The following is a 23716-nucleotide window of genomic DNA, read 5'->3' as shown; positions in this document are numbered from 1 at the left end:
ATGCAAAGGCCACATTCAAACAGCAAAAGCAAGGGAAGACCCCAAACCTCGGCCGGGTGAGCAACAGGCTGGATCTCCCTGAGAACCCTGCCAAGGAGTCTGTAACAGGGCTCTAGGAGGCGGGAGGAGACCTTGCACTGAGAGCTGCTGCTCACCTGGAGTAATGAGGAAGCCAAGCTCTTTGTCTGACATTTTCAGTCATTACTCCATGTTTACATTAAAAAGGGTCAGCCCAGGTTATGGGCCCAGACAGAAGGTGCTCGGAAGTGACTGATTAGAGTCTATACGAAACATCAGTTAATGACAGGCACGCAGGGAACATCAATCATGCCTCTCCCATGAGAGCTCCAGCTACGCTCTCACATCTGTCCCTGCATCTACAGGCTCCCCTCGGTATTTTTTCCCTTTCCTAGACACTCTCATTGCCACGGTGCTGTGCTTCCTTGTGGGAAAGAACACCACTGCTGAGCATGCTGGATTACATGAAGCTGAGGAGAGGGGAAGGAAGGGGGTGAAACAAGCAGGTCTGCCCTGTATTTCAGGGTGGACCAGGCTCACGCAGAAAACTCTGCTCTCCTTTCAGAGCAGAAAATGAGAGATTTTCTTCCTTTGCAGGCAGGCATACATGAATCTGAACGGGCTCGTAACCTGAGTGTGAAAAGCACTGGTGTCACCTGTCACTGGGGTACTTGCTCAGCCCCTGACCTGGCCTTCCTTGGTGACAGTGCCCAACCACTGATGGTCGCTATGAAACACACTCACGTGTCCAGGACACAAGCAAACTGTGAAACCTGAGAGGGAGACAGAGCTCTGTGTCCCTCACCAGCTTGGGTACCTCAAACCTAAGCAGCCAGAAAATGAGTTGAAGAAACTTAAGAGAGACCACAACAACGAGACCTATCTAGTACCTCTCTATAAACATTCTGACTGCTCCAATGCTTCAAGACGGATGGAGACTGTCATCTTTCTAATCCTTTAAGATTTCAGAAGGTGTATAATGGATGGGAGATTTCTTCAAAGGAGACGGCTTACAAACTCAACTACATGGGCTGATAATAAAAAATCCTCTGGAGAAAGCCAGGAGCAGCACTGCAGGCTGTCAGGCAGTTATTAAATAGAGCGTCTGCCAGGCAGCCCAGCATCCGTCCTGGAGACAGGTGGCCCTAAGATAACTTATGTCTCCCCCAGTAACCAGGCAATGCAGCAGAACCAATGATTCACATCAACTGCACACATGTTCAGTAAGGTGAAAAGAATGCCTTGGATATTCCAGGGTAAAAGATTTATTCCTCCATGTATTCCAGCTGCAGTGTTTGCTCATGTTGACAGCACTTTTTACCTGGATTTACCGTGTGATGGCTCCTGTGATTAATATACTCACAGACAAGTTGTTGTAAGGTTGTTTCTCTCTATTGAATGTTTTCTATTAGTTTGCCCTCTTTAATACTTCTATTTTGTACTATTTCCCCTCCTGCTTTTACAAATGAAAAGCAAGCCATGCTTGCATCTTTTAAGGGAAAAAACTCTAGATACCAACTGGACTGGTGCTTTTCTGCCTGTTAGGGTAATTCTGTCCAGAACAGCCTTCAGTAGCAAAACCAGACACGAAACAAGGTTCTTGTAATGACAACACAGGACAGACTGAGGACAGTGATAACGAAACATCTGCCATAGGAAACAGCCAGAGGTTTGTAAATAAGCTGTGCTTATGCATCCAAGTAGATGCAATGAGTATCTTGGCCTTGTACTATCAAAGTACCTTTATAGAGACCAAAATAAAGGGTAGCACCCTACAACGTAGAGCTGGTACCAGCACTGATCACATGTGGTAGAAATGTGCATTTGATACCTAACAATTTCCATCCACAGATAGAGCAGAAAGACAGACTGAAGCACTGGTGGAGTTCCTGAAGGCCATCTGCATTTGAAACTCACTTCTCACAGAAATTTCAGCTTGATCCTCATCTGCTGCTTTTCTGGCATGTTTGGGACAGAGTTCAAAACAGTTCTAACGTCATTAATTTCAACAGGGTTGAACCAAGGCTGAATATGACCATGCATGCACTGAGTTAGGGTGATTGTGCAATATTGCATCATAAAACCAGAGTAAAATTAGGGGAGAAAATTACATTATTTGCCAATTAATTACATACACAAAGAACTAAGTTACATCTCGTCAATTGATGCAGCTCATTCAGAATGCAGACTTTGGCATCTCAAACACAGACAGAAAATGTGAAGAAGTTGAGAGGAAAGTTAAGCTTGAGAATAAAAACAACATTTGGCACTTGGTAGACAGAGTCCACATGAATCCACACTGTCCTCCCAGACCAGAATGTGAGAGCTGCAGTCTTTCATGGTCGGAGCCATTGAGAACAACACGGTGAAGGTTACTGCCCTTTGGTAATTGCATAATTGTAATTACTTCTCCAACAGACTGGAAAACAACTGATCAGCGTAAACTGTATTTAATTCTTTGGGGCTTTTTGTAAATTCAATATACCATTTTAAGCCCTAGACTGTGCTAAATTTTGTAACACATAGGAGAATTTTCTATTTAAAAAACAAACACTTAACAAATACACCTTCTGTAGTATTTTCAATGCTGTTACTGAAGTTTTCCTTTTACAAAAAAACCCTTGTTTTCAGAAAACAAACAAATTTGGTGAGTGGAGAAGCTGACAAGAATAACACGCATATAAAAGCAAGAAAGAGACTGGGGCCACTTCCAATCCTGTGCAATGGTAACATTTTCAAGTGTTTTGTCAAAATCACTTTTAAAAAATCACTCTATACCCTATTAATCAGGCACATAAGAACCAGCTGCACAGACAAGACTGTGAGCGAACTGCTGCAGCTCAGTGATGTGCACAGGATCCCGCACTGGAGGTGGTGGCAGAGCCCTGGTCACAGCAGTGTCTCTGCACCCCTTGAACCAACCTTGCTTCTATTTTTGAGGCATATGTAGCTGTAAAGACATGCATGACATATACTGACTGTTGGTTGGTTTTGGTTTTTTTTTTTTTAAATCAACAAGGAATGATCTTCCCTTACCTGTGGTAGAAAACAGAGGCCTGGCAAGATCTTGTGGATAATGGAAGCCTGGAAACACTCCAGGGGCGGGAGGTCTGCTGAACAGGTCAAGTTTACCACCTATCTCTAGCTTGTGGGGATCCAGCTGCATTTGCTGTCAAATGATATAAAACCAATCTCATTATACACTTCCTTTTTTATGGGAGAAAAAGAGAGGGAATCAAGGCTCACTCCTCCTTAGCCCTGCCAGGGAGCGTTAGCGAGAGTGACAGCAGCGTCTCCGGTCACGCAGCGCAGTCGTGCCCTGCCAGGCTCCGCAGGGCCATCCCACCCCGCAGCCTCTCGGCTGCCTGCCCCATCCCAGGGATAAGGTCTGCAGGGAGCACTCAGCCCCGCAGCACACGCTGCAGCAGGAACATGATACACCGAGTGCACGGCACCCCAGGAGCAGTCTGCACTCTCAGCCTGACAAAAACTACTCTGCAGGCACAAAGCTGCTGACAGAAGCCTGGAGAGCTGGGTGATGGACTCGTCTGTTCTGCCTCTCCAGTTTGAGAGAGACGTGCCCATACTATGCCCTTCCTGCAGCCAGTACAGCTCAGTGTGCAGGCAAGGGGCAAAGGATGGAGGAAGCTGTGAGGCTGTTTTTATCCTTGCCCTGTAGAAGTGAGCATGGCCAGAACTGCACGTTAGTCATAGAAGCCAGCTCAAAGATTTGCTTATAAAAATTTATGCCCCTTTCAGAGGCACCTACTTAAGCACAGAATAGCCTTCATTAACGGGACAAAATAACTACTGCAGGAGCTATGAAAAAATAAAATCTACACAAGTCCCTTTATCAGCTATTCCACATGCCATAGGGAGCCTCGAGCCTGCAACAGCACCCCAGGGTACCTACATCCTGTTACACCTCGAGTGTTAAACCCCCCTCCCTCTGCCCACCATCACATCGGCACAGGAAGCCCCACAACCTCTAACACTGGTGTTATCAATCTACTCTCCTGCTCTCTGCTCTGTAATGTTCTTCACCACATTGGCCATTTCATTACCTCCTCCACAGGAGGTACTAATGCAGAAAGGAAACGACATTAAATGTGCATGCTTTGTAAAAAAAAGATGGACTTGGGGAAATTACTCTCCCCCTCACTTTCTTACCCTCTTTCTGGCTGTACACCCTTCCACCCAGCTCCTTTGCCCTCAGATAAACTTTACAGTTGCTACAATAAATGTTAAAGGAGTGCAAGTATTAGTTAATCAATACAGGCAAGCTTGAGAATCACCACACTAACTGCTTCCTGCCCATTACTCACTCAAATACAATCTGTAAGCTAAAAGACTTGGCTTGGTTCCAGAACCCGTCCGAATTACCTTTATCTTTTGCTGGTGATGGTAGATCTGCCAGGCAATCTGTACATGAACCGCACACCACTTCCCGGGTTTCTGCAGTGGAAAGCACAAGAATTTAGATTAATTTATACGTTAGCAATCTACATCAGATAGAACATTTCATTTCCCTTACTGTCAACCAGGCAGCTAAGCAATGAGAAAGGCTGATTACTAAAACGGCACAATGGGTGATCAACATTTTCTTCTGTACTGCAGCAGATGATGTTTAAATTAAGAAGGAAACAGGAAGAATGTGGGATATCTTCCCCATCTCATGGACATCTGAGATCCTGCCTTGTTCTTTCCTACGTGCACTCCCCCCTTCCTAAATTGAAATGAATGGCAGCAAAGAACAGTATGCCATGCTTAAGAGAAAGCAACTAATGGTTCAGAGTTCTGTTTCTGAAAAGAGCCCTGTTCATTCACCCCTGCTGCACTGCAGGCTAAGTCATGTGTGGTTATTATGGCTGCTGGCTTTTGGGGAGGAAAAGGGTACAGACAAACAATCCCCAGGATGAGCAGTGCCACAGCTGAACAAGTCCCTGTTTTCAGCTGAGCTGTGGTACTCACTGTTCCACTCTTTATGTGGAACATCAGCACACTGACCTCAGCCACCATGAATCTGTTCACTGGTGAATGTCTGCCCATGCTCACAGTCATTTATTTCTGTGACCCTCATTTCATACTGTGAACTATTAATGCACACAAATGGATGCAAAATAAGGCTGGGATTCAACCTAAATGTTATTAATCAGAAGTGGCAGAGAGCTAACTGACATTTTGGTTTAAGTAAAGGATGAGCATGAGATTTTTCTACCAGACATGTCAAATTTCAAAAGCACATGCACAATATTCCAAGCATCTGTGTATAGATATGTATATAAAATCCCCCACAAACCTTACTTACTCTTACTGGAGGCCTATAAGGGTCTGACACCTATGGAAAAAGCAGAAATAAAACAATCAGTCTTTCTAAAACTAGCCAATATACAGAAAGGTGGGGAACTTCCTTCCTCTGAACAAGTAAAAGCATTCAGAAAGCAATGTTCCAGAGAAGTCCCCTGTGACACAGGAAACCTAAAAGGCTTAAAGAAGGCTTAAAACTTCTCTTTCATTCCTTGAACCAAACTCAGCAGAATTTTATGATAAACAAAGCAGCTTCATGCCAGCAACTGAACAGTGCCAGTGCTTTTCTGAACCTTGTAATCATTCTGAAATGGAGCGCATAAAACTACTCTCCAAGCAATACTTAAGGGATAGATATTGAAGGGGTTTCCTGTCCCATTTTCCTCTGACTTTTGAAAGAAGCCAATACATCCCCCCTTTGAATTCATGGCTGGTGGAGGTTACCGTCTCACCAGAAAAAGACAACTTCTCTCCTCACTGCATGTTCCCAGTCTAGAAGGCCACTTTGCTCACCAGCCTGCACTCCTTTTTTTATCAGCAATCACTGTGTTTACTGTAAATCCAGATAAGCTGAAAAGAAGGTTATATATTGTTGCCTACCCCTGGAGTCTTCTGCAGCAGCGTATGGTGGACTGTGCCTGGTCTACCTGCTACATCAATAGGGTTTGAAGTCTGAAAGACAAGAACAGAGCGTGAATAATACTGTATCATACCAGTGGTGCATTTAACATCTCTATCTGATGTTAACAGCATTAATTAGTCCATGTTTGCACTGTGCTTTGAACACGCATATTGCTACATTAGTGCTAAATGTTATCTCTTACTGACAGCCAACAGCATTTAACCACCATGTCATTTATTATTATTGAGCAGCAGTAACAGTATTCCAGCAGCACCCCTAGGCCCTGCTGAGATCACACCCCATTGTGCTGTGCATGTGCATGGGAAGAGACAGTCCCTGCTCCCCAATATTATTCTTTAGACAAAACAGGCAGGAGAGGAGGTAGGAGAGAGAATGAGAGAGGTGGCCTGACTCCCTCCATTTTTCAGGCAGCAACCAGCACAGCAGTCAGGAACAGAATAACTCGAGCATCCTAGTCCCATATTCCACACACTGGACCATGGCCCCTCTCTGACTGGGGCCAGGGAACAATGCCTGAACCAGCAACAGCCCATCTATTTGCTTCGACAAGGCAAAACCAGAAACCTTAGAAAGTGCTTGTGGGTCTTTTATAGCTTTGCATTATTTACCCCATCATTTTCCAGCAAGAATTAAACACCTCATTGAATGAATCCCTGTTCCTCCTTCTCCAGATCCCACCTGTTGTCCTGTCCTAGATGATCCCTAAGAACTCGTTCATCTCCTCACTCTGGCATTCATCCATCTCCCACTCCAGAGCAACTGCACCTGGTGCCTCCACACAGCTGAGTGTAGAGGGGTTAAACCTCATTCCCCAAGAGATTATTTCACTCATGTTTTAGGTCAAATTATAGCAGATTTAAACAGTACAAGGCATGAGTACAATCCTGGGTGTGGGAGGGAAGGTAGGTTTTAGTTTGCCTAAGGCTACATAACTTCCAGGCTCATTAAAGAGTGAATTCTCCGGTGTGTGTAGGTAAGTCAGTGCACTCCCCAGGCAGATCAGAGCTCTCAGGGCCTCTCTGACAGCTGAGGTAGATATAAGGTGGCAAATAAGTTACAGCTTTCATACAGGCAAGAGCTTTAAGATCACAACATGTTAATAGCATGGTGTCATCCTGTCCCTTTGTCCCCTGGAGAAAGATGTGAATGCTTCCTCCAGCAAAGTAAACTGAATACTTCTGACCTTTTCAAGTTCTTAGCTTGTGAGAAATGGCCTTTGGGAAACTCGCTGAGAAATTTACCATCAGCCTGGATTTATGTGCAGTGGACTCACACGCACAGCTGTAGGCAACTGACATGGGAAGGGGAAAAACAAAACCAAGATCTCTGCTTTGGAAAGCAAGAAGTGCAGGAGTCAGAGTGCCAAAACCAAATCATCAGGTATGTAGTGATTATGCAGGCTTTAGTTAAACAGCTTGGGAGGGAGAGAGCATGGAAGAACGATGCGGTAACGATGACTGGAGTGGCTTTGCCTAGAGTTCAGCTCTGCCTCCTCTGGGAAACTGGAAAGTAATGTGCCAAAGCAGCAGATCCATTTTTCAACCTATCCCCCTCTTTTTCAGATGTTAGATTGTATGTAAATACTGCACTGTGCAGAGACCAAATGATGTCAGTGATTAACCATGGCACCAGAGCGTGACCTTGCACTGCTTAAACTCAAGCTAGCAAATGTTGGATCTATCTATCACTAAAATACATCAAAAGCTAGTTATAACAGCACTAGGAACTGCTTAAAAATGTAAAGGGTCTGTGCTCACTTCTTCTTTCTCGCTATGCAACTGCTCCTTGGCCTAATGGTATTTTACAGTGAGATGGGATCTGTGAAGCTCTGTAGTGAAGATGGAAAGCAGAAGAAGGTGCCATTGGTGTAGCAGCAGCTCCTCATGAACAGGAAGGAGCCTTATGGCAAAACAGCCCTGGCTGCACGTCAGCAAAATTTGTCCAATGCCACCTTATTCGTGCAGCTCCTTTTCTTGGAAAATCAAATTCACACCCTGACTACTCAGGGTCTGTAGGGACTCCCTGGCACCCCTTGCAGTAGTAACAACAATTAACACTGGCAGACAAACTTCATCAAGGGATGGCCATGTTCTGTCCCTCTTGCTCCCTGTGCTTCCATGACCTGCTCCTTCTCTAGGCCTGCAGCCACTACATACAGAGCTCCCACTGAACAAAGCCATTTTAGAGACTCTGCTATTTGTAATGTATCCCTAAACCAAAATAATGTCAAGGATTCGATGGGCACTGAGGAAATACTCTGGCTTCCATCAAAAGCATTAAGTTAAGTGGGAAGGTGGTAAAAGGCCTTATTTGCAGCAGTTGCTAATTACTGACTTCCACTGACGTCAGCAAGACTGCTGAGGGAAGCACATCCCACAGACCTGCCTGGTGTGGGTATGGAAATCACCTTCCAAATGCAAACAGGAATGGCCTGGCTACAGTACTGGTCCTTCAAGCCTTCTCACACAGTAGCAGAGTTCTATGGAAATGCAGTTCAAGATAAGAAATCTCTAAAATCACAGCAGGTAAGGAAGCTGAACATGTCACCTCACAAATGGAGTACATGCTCCATTTTCAAACAAATGCTATATAGATACAATCCATTATTTCTTGTTCGGAGAGATTTAACAGTTTTGGTACATTTAAAAATAGTTAATAAAAAGAACATGTCTGGGAGGGAAAAAAAAAGCAGTGCATACCACAGAATTTGCCAAAAAATGGGGGTTATCATGGCAACATTTCCAAATGCCAATCAGTGCTAGTTGTAATGACATGTTACAGCTGCAGTGCACCTTTCAAACACATTATCTCAAAGAAGCTTGCAGGCATTAATCAACCCTTATAAAACCCACTGCAAGATAACTTTATAGATGAGGAAGCTGAGGAACAGAAGGTTTAAGCGACTTGCCCAAGGTCAGCTGGGAGCTGGGAATAAAAATTCAGCTCCTTCAAATTGCTCTGCCCATTTACAGCAGTCTCTCCCTATTGTTCCCACACTTGTGCAGTCAAATTCTCATTGTTTTTTCTGGGAATAAACAGTTTATCTTTTGCAATCTCAGACCATTAGATTTACAAAATGATTTGGGACTCTTCGGTCTATTATGAGCTGTAAATATTTCAATCAAAATAATGCACTTCACTGTATGCTTCTCCTCCAGTTTCAGCAGACCTCCCAAGTGAACCACTACATCCTTTCCAAGGAAGGATCTGCAGTGCCAAGAGAAAATTTCTGCTAGAGAGTTGGCTGCTTTGTGCAGAGGATGCTCACAGTTCTGTGGGGTGATCCTTTCCAACCCTGTGCTGCACTTCTGCTATTCAAATCATGTGCTGCAAAATCACCAGAGACAAGACTCTGAACACAGTTTCTCTCCCAGAAAAAGAACAAAGCCTTCAGAAGAAGAAGTTTGTACCTTCGGTTGAAATGCTCCCTGAAGTGACCCAAAGGGACCTGAATGTGGAAGCATGGGTGGCATTCCAGGCATTGCTGGAGGATAGGTTGGAAAGAACTACAAAAGAAAAAGAGATGCTTATGTCACAGGATGACTTGAACAATAATGGAGGTAGGTGCCAAGCCTGGCACATACAAAAATAGTACTGTGCTGAACAAGTGCCACAGTGAAAATACACAATAAATTTGCTTTCAAAAATTTTAAGAGCAAAGCCAAAACTTGAAAAATGCACTCATCTGATAAATTTTCTGGATAGTGCTGAACGAGTGTGCCTTTAAAAATTGTGGACTACTGCAGGAAGCACAGAGCATAATTTGGGGTTTATGTTCACTTTCCATTAACTTTGCATTTTTCTGCTGTTGCAAACAAATTGATTCTGTTTTGAAACGTGACCTGCTTTAATTTTTAAAGCAAAAGGAACCACAAGATGCTGCACTGCACTCTAACCACAGGCAACATGCATACCACCTTGTAGTTGTGTAGGCTAGGTGAAATTTTGCTTAGGCCTCTCCTGAGCACACACAGCAGTTTTACAAGTCCCAAAACATGTAGTTTTTTGTGCTTTGGAGCAGTGGGGAGCACCAGGAAGAAACCACCAGTCTGACTTACTCCTGTGACCTGAGCAAAACCTTGTGAAAGAGCCATGCACTCCGGGCTGCTGCACTGGGAGAAGCACCAGCTGCAAACGTACTGCAATGACCACTGATTGAGCAATTCCTGCGCATTCCCTGCCATCCCAGGCACAGCGATACAGAGCCGCAGCAGCAAAAATGCAGGAGACAGAGAATTTAAAAAAAAATTAAAAAAAGCCCAAAGAAAACTTGGTACCTTAAAAACATAAAAATCGAAGATGGAAAAAGAGCTTTAGAAATGAATGGATCAAAACACTACTCATCAATTGAAAACAAGCAAAAGAAGAGCAAGCAGAACCATTAACAAAGAAACCAACGAGAAAGGTGAGCACTCACGTTGGAATGTCGAAAGTAAGGGTTGTCTAATTTGGGAGCGTACTTGTCAAACTGGAAAGAAAAGAGAAAAAAATAAGGAAACAGGTGAGTTTGGTTTTGGCAGTAGCAGACACATCAGGATTTCAACACAGACAAATAATCATGGCCCGTGTGTAAGCGTTTAACAGAGCAGAACTGACTGGTTATTCCATACTCGCTCATCGGGGAGACGACTGATTTCCCCAGGCTAGCAGAGAGGAGCCCCCAGGCCACGCTGGGCACCTCCAAGGCTCACTGCAGAACCCTGTCTCAGGCACTGCATGGACAGGCTCCTGCTCTGGGAAGAGAGCAGTCCTGATAACGGCAGCAGCGAAACACAGGGAAGTTCAGCTCCAGGTCCAGATCTGGGATCTGCCCCTGGATCGCTGAATTAGATCACAGACTAGCAGGTAAGAAACATTTCCCATTAGACCCCAACATCTACTGTGGGGCAGCCAATACCAATTCCCAGTTTCCTGGGTTCCTGTAAGCACCAAAATTCTTTTGGAAAGGGCTTAATTACTTTAAATAACAAATCTCAGTATATTCCCTCTCCCCTGCAAAAGGGAGAGTTCCCCAGAGAAAAGGTGACTGTAAACCTTTTCCTTTCCAGCATGGGGTTTTAACACCTCCATGTGTGTAGTCTGTGTCCTGTTTGTCCTGTACCATCTCAGAAGCAAACCCAAACACACACATTGCATTTCTGAACAGTATGTACATTCTGCTGGGGAGGAGGGAGTGGGGAAGAAGGCAGGGAAGGGAGCTGTAGGACCCCATGAAAAGCTGCTTATTTGGCAAGTCAGCTGCTGTTTCACACTCCTCTATGTGCAGGAGAGTAGATTTGTAATTTCATTAATTACAGTTATTACTGGAGCCATGTCCCCTCCAGTGTAAATACCATAAATTACCAAACACATGCAGCTGTAATTTCAACACTCTTCTCTGGTGTTGGGATTAGCCGACCTGATCTAGTGGAATATAAGATGTGAGTGAAATATAACAAAAGAGCCTTGCAAGTTGTTTTTGGTCTGAAGGCTGACATCAACGGCCATGGGTGGGAGGGGAGGGAGCTGTTCACAGGCTCGGGTATCACAGTTCTTAAATAACACAGGAGACTTCTGAGAAAAGATTCAGGATTGTTTTACACAGACCAAGGAAAGAAGGGAAGGTGTTTACACACAAATACATTGAGCAAACACCTGGGGCTGGATTTTGGGTGGATGATATTGCTTTTAATTGTCCTGCTGCTAAGCAGATTACAACCCAAGAACGTCATCGGGCAGTCAGCAGTGGGAAAGAAAAGTGGGAACACTACGCTCCTTGAGTCTTTGGAAGCTCTTCCCAAATGCTGCTTTTGCTAGCCTTACACAGGGTTGTTTCTGCATTTTGGACACAGTGTGAAGCTGAGAGGGGGAAAAAAAGCTCAATCTTGTGCTTTCAATCTCAAAAAGTAATTGCCAGAAATGGGGAGAGAGTGCGTTTTAAAGTACTGACAAAATCCATTTGTAGCAGATCCCTAACAATTTTGTAACAGCTGCAGCAAAGTCCCATTGTGTTACAAGCAAATTCAATGACAAAATGCTTATTACACGGACAGGAGGATCTCTCCCAGCAGAACCAGCCACACACAAATTAGTGCTTGTTGATGTAATCAAGTCATAAAATGCCTAAATCAATACAGATCAGGTATTAGGAGGAAGAGGGACAGAACTCGTATCGGATGATGCTGCACTGTGGTGAGAGCTCTGGGTAAGCCAGCACGGTCTGCCCTGCACCCAGCAGTTGTGGGGACAGTGTTTGGGGCTGGAAGCCATCCATCCTCTGGCATCCTGGTTGGTGTCTTTTGGTGTGTCAAGGCAGCTGGCTCTGGGAGAGGGGGATTAGAAATACACAGCAGGACACACAAAAAGGAAACTAAAGGGATTCTGGACTTGTCTCGTGGGTGCTGTATCTGCTCATGGGTGGCAGCAGGGGGACCAGGAGGCTTGGTGTGGGGGCTCTGGGTGGAAAGGGGGTCCCTTTGGGAGTGTTGGCCTCCAGGTTGGAAGGGCAGGGACAGCACGCCTGGCTGAAATGAAGAGGGCCGGGTTTTGTTTGACAAGAGTGGGTTAGGCTTTTTGACCAGAGATGCTCTACTTATCCTCACATTTTGGGCTGGGGTACGCACCATGGGAGGTGCAGAGGGCGGCATGAGCGGCGTCTGGGGCAAGCTGGATGGAAAAGGAGTGAATGTGTGCTGGTGGGTGTGTTGGTGCTGATGCGTGTGTTGGTGCTGGTGAAACTCCGCTCTCAGCAGCGGCACCGGGCCAAGTGAGGCAGCGGCCCGGTCCGAACTCTGAACCAAAAACCGGTTGTTCAGCTCTTGCCTGAGCAGTTCGTGATCTAGAGGAGAGAGAGAGAGAAAAAAAAAAGACACAGAGGCCCGTGGGCCTGTGAGTACCACAAAGACGGAGGAGAAAGAGTCAATATTCACCTGGCATTCCCTGTTTCTGCAGGTCATGCTGTGGTGGTTTTCTACGTGAGGACTCATTGGTGGAGGTAAGAGAGATGCCTGTGACAAAGTACCAATCAGAATCCCCGAATGAGGCTGGCAATACATGATTGGTTGGTTGAATGATATCAACAGGCTGGTATCTAAAGACAAGAGAGAACACCATGAGTCATCACAGCAGAAAACATCATCGGGGGCTCGCACTCCGCCCGGCCCGCCCGCGGCCCCGCGCCCCGCCCGGCTCTCGTCCTCCCCGGCACCTGCTGCCACCGAGGTGTGTCTGGGAACGCACCTCTGGGAACACACCTCTGGGAACACACCTCCGGGAACACACCTCCCGGCCTCACGGCAGCCGCACCTTCCCGCACCAGCAAGGTGCTGGGGAGCGCCCTGGAGGCCGACAGCTCGCTGTAAAACGAGCAGTACTGACCTTCATCCTCTGGGAGCGTGACAGGCAGAGAGAGGCGCGCACACACACACACACACACTCTGAAAATGGATGTGTGTTATGCTCTGACAGATCTGTACTTCACAGGTAAAATTTTGACAAGATGTGCAGCGCAATAAGGTAACTGTGGGTTTGGGTGGCTGGAAACTGCCTGCTCGGACATCCATCCCTGTGCCATCCACCCTTCTCAGCCCCAGGACATGCACGCAGTGACCAGAAACATCCATCCTACAAATCAAGGCCTTCTTTGCAGTAAGATTTTTTTGAGATCTTAAATACCTAGCAGTCCTTTTCTCCATTTTTAACAGGCTGTAATTCTCATTTTTTGTCATTGCCTCCAGGCTTTTCTCCTCTGAGAAAATACAGGAGGAATCAGTGGGAAGAGGAGAAACATTGAAGTGGCTCAAGATCTCATCAAGGTTGCAATGACTGCTGAAACAAGATGTTCCACCCTATGACGTGGCCTCTTCTCAGCATCTTCCTCTGGAATAACAACTTGCATGAATGTGAATGTGGTTCAGGGAAGGGGAAGACAACAGTGCTTTAGAAATGATGTCACTGAAGACAGTAAGGACCAGTGTCCACTTTTCCAAAATGTCTGCTGGTGTAACAGTTAAATCCATCTGTGGCTTTGCCTAAGAACTTCCAACAGGGATCAGCATCCAACAGGTTATATATTTTTTAAGTGAAGATCAACCTATGTCCCCACCTATGGATGACACGCACCCAGTCCTGACCGATCTACTTGCTTCTGAATTTACATGAATCCACTTCTTTCACTGTAACAACCCTTTAAAACTACTGCTCTGAATATAAAGGGGCAAAAGAACACCTGCACTTTGAAGTTTTATTTCATGTTCTGCAGGGAGTTCTTTCACTTCAATTTTTTACAGTAACATTAGAAATGTCTAAATCAATCACTTTCTGAAGTGACATTGTAAGATCTTTGAAAACAGGCACTCGGATGGGGAACTTCAAGGTCTTTACTACCACTTAGAAGCCTACACCCTATTGAAAGTCACATTTGAAAGCAAATGTTGGGTGCCTAAGTCATTTGCTTTTCAGTACTAAATGTACTGCTAAGAGTAGGTACTGTATACTGCTACAATCTATATAATTAATACAAAAGCAGAAAGTATATACATTTGTGATACTGAAGCCTAAGGCACTGGAGCAAAAGTCTCTAATGTGTTCTCCTTGGATTGAGCAAGTAAGAAAAAAACTATAGGCTGAAAGCACTTAGGTCCAAAACCTAACCTCTTTAGAGAATATGAGCATGATTTCATGTGTGTGTGTGTTTACGCTTTGAAATCTGGCATGACTTAAAGAAACTGAATCCTTCTGTTAGCATCAAGATAATCCACTTTTCTGGAGGGAGAGATAAAAGCAAGTTGGCAGTTGTAAGTGCTCTGATATCCAATTTCTTTAAGAGACTGGAAGTCAGACTGATAGATTTGCAGCTGGCTCCAGCCCATAGCCCTCTACCACAACTTTGGCCTCTGTCAGGAAAAGGCCTGGAGATGTTTGGAGAAGCTGTGTGGCACTCGGAGGAGTGGCTGCTTCATAGTAAAGATGGAATTGCCAAGGAATAACCCAGGTCTGTGAGGGGCTCTGAGCAAGGTCTGGATCAGAACTGGTACAAGAACCTGCCAGTGATGTCAGGTCTGGTCACACAATAACACAACCAGGAGCAGAGTGCCTGGGCAGCCCTTGGGACCTGGGAACACCGGCCTGTGTGCACACACGAGCTGGGCATGGCACAAAACAGCACTGCTGCTCATGGTGCCCTCATGTTCAGGAGAGAAGAGACACAGACCACCGTTTCCTTTGTGTATCCTACATCAGGGTAGCCCTTAAACCGAGGGCAGAAGCCCAGCAAGGGTTGCTCCTAAGTTACTTGTATTAGCTTTAGGTTTCAAAACAAAGAAATGCCACCAGAAACGCATTCTTGTCTCGCTCTTCAGGGCTGCTCAGCAATATTGTTTGCTTTTAAGAAAGTTTTATGTGAATGACAACAGAAGCTCCTGGCTCTGCAGCACTCTGTATTGATTTTATGATGTGCCACTTTGCAGGCATTTCATATAGTGCAGACAAGAGGCATTTCACTGTCTGCAGGGTTAGACGCCCGGACCTTTCCCTCCACTAACTTAGGCTTCTCCTACTTAAATTGCAGGAGAAATCCTTTTAGTAGGAGCAAGACTGTTACTGTTTTCCTGGCAAGCTGCTGAATGTGAATAGGTCACTTGATCTTGCACCTCCTGAAGTTAATGGTGAAAACATACTTGCTTTCAGTGACTGCAATATCATGCTTTTAGTGAGCGCTTTGCTATTTCCTTTCGCAAGGCTTTCAAAGTCTCCATCACAGTAGTCCTTTGCCTTAAACAGGGGAAGCAATGAATAGGTCTCCCACAGTGCTGCCAACATCTTCCCAGCCATGTGGTTGAAATTCTAGATGGTGCCAGGGCCTGTGACAGCCGCCAGCTTTGGCCTATGTGGTCCTGTCTCTGGCTGGGAACCCACAGCACTTTTGTCTATCATCATTCTCAGAGCTCACTTTGGACCAATTCGTACTTTTTTTTTCACTTAAAGAAGCAGTTATAAATAATGAGACATTATTTAGCTCCTGGAAGCAAAAAAGGGGATGGAAGACCATCAGATTTTTCCACAGCAAATCTGCCATTTCCTTATTCCTTTAACTGACTTCATAGGAAACAGAGAGTGAGTTTTTTGCAAAATGCTTGTCCTGTTTAATCCCTGCTGAGTTAGTCGTGGAGTCAAATGCCAGATCAAAAGGAGGCCCCAGCAAGTGAAAGTTGCTGGGAAGTCTCCAGCTGCCAGGGTCTCTTCCAGGGACAGCTGTAGGCTAATGGATAAGCTGTAAACAGGGCATTTAGGGCAGAAGTGACAATAGAATGGGGGCCAGGGTGAACAAAGGAAACTTTTTAAAAGGATGCAAAGATAGTGAGAGTTGAACAGCAGAGCTTGTCAGCTGAGCTGTCTCTGACTCAGACTGAAAGGCCACGGAGCCATGGGCACAGAGCAGTTGTGCTGCTGCAGGCAGAGGATCCTGCTCTGCCAGCAGGATGTGCTGCTGGTCGAAGGATCAGGCAAGGGATTCAGTGAGATTCAAGTGCTCGCTTAGAATAATTGTAGAAATAGTATTTTCTCATCAGTTCTAACAGCAGCAGCTTTCTTTGGAGAGGGGAGAGAGAAGGGGAGAATGGCAAACTGTGCATCACTTCTCTGTTAATCTAAAAAATGCCTGATGACTGTAGAATGCCACACTGGACAACTCATGCCCTGAACAGGACTTCTACCTTTTTGAAGCATTTGTTTTGAAGACTTCCTATAGGAAGCTACAGTGCTGTGTCTACAATCTCTCATCTGGTAAAGCACGTCCAGGTTTCATGAGCACTGTCACAGTTCCAGCACACACTGAGGGGCCTGTGTCAAGGTATTTCACCTGCCCACCAGCCAGCCCATCTCTCAACACCCTCCAGTGCATGCACGGCTGATCAGCCCTGGCAGAAGAAGGGAACCTACCCGCAGGGTGCCCTGGTATCACGAGGCTGTTGGTGGGTAACGCTGGTGGAGGTGGCAGCGTGGGTGGGGTGGCGAACATGGCCGGATGGTGCTGGTGTTGGGTCTGCGATCTGAGAGAGAAGTGCGAGGTAGCAAGATTAGAGATGGAGAGGGGCAGAGCTGGGCCGGAGGAATGGTGCGGAGGAATCTGGGGAGACAGGGGCAGGTGTTTCGGGAGGCTGATGCTTGTTGCACTGCTAGCACTGCTGCTCCGGCTGCAGAGAGAGAGAGATGGGAGGGAGGGGAGAGAGACAGAGAGAGAAAGAGTGTGTTACAATACAGGACTGAAACAGTGCAAGAAATATACTACCAGAAACAACACAGCTATGGAACATTGATCTCCCCAGGCTTATGCTTTTGCTTGTCTTAATGGCAGTGGAGACAGTTAACGAATCTTAATGAACGTCTCCAACAGGGCAGAACGGGCCTGGGGCTCTCTGGAGGGACATTTCCTCCAGTGCTACAATCCTCAGAGCTATCTGTGAGTACTGATGAAGGCCACAGAGGCAGCTGGATTTTGCACCATTATGGAGCCTCTGATGACCGTGCAGTGTCCATGCGGGTCCTTGTGACCAGAGGACACAGCGACACCGATTCCTTTTTCTGTTGCTCTGAGTGTGCAGAGCTGCACAGCACGAGTGACTCCAGGATCCCACTGCATCTGCTGCACATGTGCTGTGGAGCTTTAGTCACACAAGCATGCAAACCCACACCATGTTAATCATTTTTCTCATAGTAATTTGTATTTTACATCTTCTATTATTACTCCATTGCAAGTGATCTAAGTTTTGTGGGCTGAAACACACTATCACTGAAGTTATTAGTTGTGTAATTCCCACAATATCGAGTATTTGTTGCAAGCTAAACCTCAGGGAGATCTTGAACAGTTTGAAATATTATTCACCATTTATACTATGGTGGCATTTACAAGGTAAAACCACAACAGAGCTTACGTATGCAGGATACTATGAAATACACATTAATGACAGCTCTCTGTATTCATATTCTGACCTTTGTGCAGCTAAATATTATGCTTTAAATCAGTTTTCTCATCTTGTTTAAACTAGCCCAGCTCTTGCTTGGGAGGCAAGGCATGTTTTCTGTACCAGCAAAAAGACTATACAGGTTCCAGTTGACTGACTAAACTCTTTTCTCTAGAAACATTTTCACCCACCCTCCTTACTGGACGGAGGCAATTTAAACAGTGGAGCTAAGCCTCCTGCAAGATCTGAACATGTCAGATTGAAGCAGATTTATCAGGCCACACAGGAGCCCTGGTCTCAGGGACACAGTGTTTTCCAATACAGATCACAGGATATTCTGATTTGGAAGGGACCCACAAGGATCAGAGTCCAAGACAGATATCCATCTTTTGATGCTGGTGAGACAAAAAACCTGATAACTGTGAGCAAACCTACTTCAGTGGAAGTATTTCTGAATATGGAACAAAGGTGTTGCTCAAATTCAAACCCCCTTAAATTTCTAAGGCAAGAACTAGCCAGCTCAGACAAGACCGTGCAAAATTTTTCTTGAAACTGGACTGAAAGGAACATGTGCCTTTCTCCCAGAAGGTGTGCATTTATCACCTCATTTATCACGTTTCAAATGCACTGATCCACCACAGCTGGAAAATCCAGCCTGTAGTCAGCCCATGAAGTCCAGTATCCAAAGCATGGACCATCTTACCCCAGACGAGTGCTCGCCTTACCCCCCAGCAATTTCTGCCCAGTGTGAAACGAGCTTTAGCTCAGCAGCAGCCTGAAGATGACGTGAGCATCCCCTTCCCCCTACCTGATATTATTGAGTCCGTTGTGGGCCACCTGGTGATGCACTTGGTAGTTGAGAGGCGGAGGGATATGACTCGGAGGCTGGCTCCGAAGGTCAGGGATTAACTGAGGCTGCGACTGCGGCCGAGGTTGAGGTTGTGACTGCGGCCGAGGCTGCGGCTGAGGCGTGAGCCTGGGTGGTGCTGGTGCTGAAATCACTGGCTCCTTCTTCAGCAGTGGGCTTGCTCTGGCACTTGACGTGGGCGCTGAGGAAGTCGAAGTCACAACGGCAGCGACTGGCTGGGGGCTGGGGATGGGCAGGGCGAAGGGCACGTCGGTGCTCAGCTCCCGGCTCCGCTCTAGCCCAGACACCTTTGGGACATTGGCTGCTTTCGCTTCTGGCTTGTCATTCAAGGTGGGACCTTATGGAGCAACGAGAAAAAGAACAAAGCACGTACTGAAAGGTGTGTGTTTCTTTCTCTGCTTGGTAGAACATATGCCTGGGAAAAAACAAGTCATGTTTCAGCTCGTGGGAGCGCCGTGGGAGCACTGCTGCTACAAGATGGATGTGTGTTTGCGGCTGTCCTTCTGCTGTCCTTGGCTGGCCAATCCACAGTACTTTTAGCATGTGTGCAAGAGACTTAGCTGTCATTAAATGAATGCATACTACACAGAACACACAGCTTTGTGACTTCTTCAGAGGCCCAGGGTTATGTACAATAGGAGTGTGAACATGTCTCAAGTTACTGCTACAGTATTTACCCCTCAATGTAAGTTCCATGTTCATGAAACACATGCCTCGTCATTAAGATATTTCATTTTCTCAATGCTCATTCAAGGTAACCCACATCAGATTTAGGCTCAACTCCAGCTACAATGCACTGTAACCCAAGCATCAATCCTTAATGATAACCCCACCTGTCTTCTAGGATGGAGGCTACCTGGGATCTCTGTAGCAAAGGATGGGACAGCTCTGCAGAGAAGCTGTGACGCTGCTGTCCTCTGGCCACACGCTTGTGTGGAAGAAAAGAACAGAGAATGCTGGAAAAATCCAGTCAGAAGTTCAATGAGCACTGAAATGTAGTCCTGCTTACCCTAAACAGTGCAAACATCTGTATGCATGGCATGCCAAAACTATCAGGAATGCTGCAACTTTGCAAAATGCACCTACAGAGAGAATTCCATATGGAATTACTCTTTCTATGGTGCCAAACTCTGCCATTTTTCATAATAATTAAGCTAAACAAAGCATCCCAAAGAGTTAAAAGGCTGGAAAGGAAAAAGGGAGGAAAGAAGAGATATTTCAGATCAACCAGTATCCAAAAGGTCGAAGACAACTGAAAAGACCAACATGAAAGCAATTCAACTCCCACTGTAACTCCCTTTTCGCCCTAATCTGTGTAACCTTGAGTGCACACATACCCACAATTACAAGAAAAGCTCTTCATGGGCTACAGGACCTAACATTGTTGGTGTGTTTCACACTCACACCCCCCCCCCTCGTGCACACACAGCACCTCTGACTTTTAGGAGACATGCTTTTGTTACCCACCAACACGTGCCAGGGGCTGCCTGCATTTTGCTGCCTTGCAGACACGCAAGAGATGCTACCTACACTCATTAACATGCTCCCAACACCCTCACAAACAAATTCCACCTTTGAAATTCTCCCGTCTCATCAAAGGACTGAGCCAGTTCCTGATGTAGGAGGGTGTGGAAATAACACACAACACACACCATGAGCTAATTCTGGACGTGCAGATGCTCTGGCCAGGCGTTTGTGAACCAGCCCATGCGAGGCCAGAGTCCCCACTGTCACTTCCACAGCCTGAGTGCCACCATGCTGGCATTGGATGGGAGGAGGACAGCGATGAATCAGAGCCTGCAGCACACCAGCTCATGTTCTGTACCCAGAATGCCTACGTGGTGAAGGCATCTCCTTCCTTGAGATAAAAGGCAGCTTCCCACACTGCTTCTGGCTCTGCTTGCACTCTCACCAATGCACCATTTCCTTCATCCATCAATCAATCAGCTCATCACTGCATATGTATAAATTCAGAATGTGAGAAGAGGACGAATGGAAACATATGAACTATATTTATCAGCTGAAAATGTCTTGAGGTCTTGGGGCCTCAAACCCACAAGTAACAGGAACAGAAGCCTTTCCAAACACCAGTGTTTTGGCTGGCAGCAAGTACTATCAACACTGTACTTTCCAGCACCTTATATATCTTTACAGGTCTGACACAATGTCTGGAGATCCTAAATTATTCTCTACAATAAATATAAGGCTAACTCTCATTTCAGTGAATTTCTTTTTCAAATACGAATTCATGCATCCCAGGTAAACTGGTTGTGAGATGTAGCTAGACTTGGTTCCAATGCTATTTAGAATTTATTTTTAAAGTTAAATTCTCAATGCTCTTGCATACCATTATTTTTTATAACGCCACCTATGTTTGTAAACTTTCCTCAGATTTTATTACTAACGATTGAAAAATTGTCATTGCCTAGTCAAGCCAGGGCTCCCCACACGGCATTTTGGAGCAAGTGTGTTCACAGCTGTAGATTCCACTATTTTTCAGGAGCTACCCATTAAAAGCAATTGGGTTTCATTCCTGAGCATAGGTTTCCTCAGAGCCCATTAGCTCTTTACATCCAACAGGCCTCCTCCTACAGAGTTAAACTTCATATTGTGTAATTATAGGCAATGTAGACTAATGGTGTATATTCAAAACACACTGGCACCACAAAAGTTAGTTGAGTAAAAAGTCAATTAGATCCAAAACAAATCAATAAAGTCCCACATTAAAAGCAGCTGTTTGACCAGTTTTATGTGCAACTGCTGATTCCCCGTGGTTTCAGCATTAGTTCTCATCTGCAATTTTCTCAAGGCAAAAGCTCAGGCTCCCTTGCTGACTGAATTGACCAGCCAAGCCTGGTTGTGTTTGTTAGTACTAGGGGTACATGACTAGTTCCTGATGCCAACTTCCATCTCCCAGGATGCAGTACTGCAATATTTTTGTGTTTCGTTCTTGACAACAATGAAAATACCCACATGCCAGTTTTCCTCCTTGCCAGAAAAGCTACAGGCAAGAGTGCATCTTCTCTCCTTTTGCAGCCGTGTTGCACAAAAGCAGAGGCACTGAGAAGGGAAAGATATGATGTGCATTCATGGGCCAGAGGGGAAAAAAGTGAGAGAGCAGAGTCCCCAAGCCTTCTCAGCCACCACACAGGAATGGGAGAATCCTGGTGTTTGGTGACTTTGCTGTTTCTCCTCCTGATGACTGCAATGCACACATGGAGGTCTCTGAGCTATCTTTCCTGAAATCCCTCAGAAAGTTAATTTTAATGATTTTAATGAGAGATGTTGCCCATTCTCATCAGGATCTCAAACTCCGTAGTTTCTCTGCAGGATGCTTGAATATCGCTCCGAAGGGAACTACACTGTTGTGTGCCCAAGCTCTGACCAGGCTGACTGCTGCTCACATATGGAAATATCCCAAGGAAACCAAGCAAATATTCCCTTTTGTGCAAGCTGGATCAGGTTGCATTGAGATCCTTTCAGAAATTTCTGTTCTTGGGCTCCTAATCCTGCCCTCCTGAGCAGATGGACCCACGGAGCTGAGCACAACTGCCCCAACAAGAACACAGACCCACCCGACCACACCACAACGTTCTAGAGGCAAAAATGTGTTTATTTTTACCAAGTCCTAGAGTAATTTTCATGCTTAATGATAACAGGCTGAGCCAATTTGCCTAAGACTTGACAGTCAGCTCCAATAATTCAACCTTAATTAAACCTGAACGCATGTCAGTTCAGCTTGTCCCTTCACAGGAAATCTGACATTTGTAATGATTCATGTTCCAGCCATGCTACGGGAAGGCTGGATCACATCTGCCACTCTCCACCGTGCAGAGCGCTACCCCTTTTGAGTATGCCAACTTTTGTTTATTTTCTAACCAAACACCTTGGACTTCTTCCATTGAGAGGTTTTCTTAAATGAACACACAGTGAAACATGTCTTGATCTCATGGGGATGAATGATGACTGAGTGAGAGAGACAGGGAAGAAAAGGCTGAATCTACTCTAACAAGAAAAAAACCTCCAACAACCTTGGATTAGTAATTCTTGCCTCCCTGATTGACTAATTTGTTCATTTGGAGTGTTGCAAAATGTTAACCTCCCTACATCTTGGGCTACATCCAATTCCAACTTCAACTGGTAAAGAAAAAAAGTAACAATTTTTAAAAGCACAGAGAGCTTTAGCTACTGCTCTGTAAATCTGCAGAAACCAGAGGTGAAGTTTAAGGGAAACCCCAAAGGCAACTACAGCTTAAATTACTGTATAAAGCATTCTTCAGGAGGAGTTACCCGAACCTGAGAGACCATCAGCCAAGACCCCATCTGGAAGTTGCCTGAATTCTGAATCCATGACTGGAATAACCGTGCACTGCCCATCCCCAAGGCTGCACAGGGTGACATGCTTGCCAGCATGTAACTACACGGCATTGCAGGCTAAGCACAATACGGAAAGTCCCAGACACAAATTAAACCTTTCTGTTACAGGAATTTGCTTTCAAGCTGATTAAGAGTAGCTCAAGTGCAAGGGATTAAACATGTAAAGGCTGCTTTGAGAACTCCAATAAGCAGTTACTGTGTTATACAAACAGTACTTAGGGCAACAGCAGTTCCAGCCCTGCCTCTTGCTCTTTGCAAGCTGCTGGTTGCTGCTGAAAGGGGACTGTCAACACACGTACAACGTGATTGGAAATAATCTAATCTTGCTTGCACGCCTTTCCTTTGTCTCTTGAAAAAAAGGAAAGTGGAGTCATTCAGACGTCTTTCTGCAGCCTCCCTCTGCAGTCTCCCTTGTTGCATTCAAACAGCAAGGGTGATGGGGTGATGTGAGAAAGAAATTCCTCTCCTACATCCATCAATGACATCTTTACCAATGGCAATTTCCCAAGAAACACAACAACCACCATCTGTAGCCCATCTATCCGCCCTGTACATATCCTTGAA

At 45.5% G+C, this 23716-nt stretch overlaps 1 protein-coding gene across 15 annotated transcripts in view; it reads right to left on the bottom strand.

Annotated features, from left to right (window-relative positions):
* Positions 1-23716, bottom strand: part of FBRSL1 (fibrosin like 1) — a 507802-nt gene that overhangs the window by 7991 nt on the left and 476095 nt on the right. For 6 of the 15 annotated variants that reach the window (XM_039560807.1, XM_039560801.1, XM_039560805.1 and 3 more), the window contains 9 exons: positions 18716-19112; positions 16886-17139; positions 12550-12785; positions 10386-10436; positions 9379-9474; positions 5926-5997; positions 5318-5356; positions 4402-4473; positions 3055-3187 (listed from right to left, as the gene is read on the bottom strand). In XM_039560807.1, the coding sequence (XP_039416741.1) occupies positions 3055-3187; positions 4402-4473; positions 5318-5356; positions 5926-5997; positions 9379-9474; positions 10386-10436; positions 12550-12785; positions 16886-17139; positions 18716-19112 (1350 nt within the window). Of the gene's footprint in view, positions 1-3054; positions 3188-4401; positions 4474-5317; positions 5357-5925; positions 5998-9378; positions 9475-10385; positions 10437-12549; positions 12786-12876; positions 13038-16885; positions 17140-18715; positions 19113-23716 lie in introns of all 15 variants that reach the window. The other 9 variants (XM_039560806.1, XM_039560803.1, XM_039560802.1 and 6 more) reach the window with 9 other exon arrangements.

This window comes from Corvus cornix, chromosome 15 (genome assembly GCF_000738735.6).
Source record: "Corvus cornix cornix isolate S_Up_H32 chromosome 15, ASM73873v5, whole genome shotgun sequence".
NCBI lineage: Eukaryota > Metazoa > Chordata > Aves > Passeriformes > Corvidae > Corvus > Corvus cornix.
This window is presented reverse-complemented; position numbering and strand designations above follow the sequence as displayed.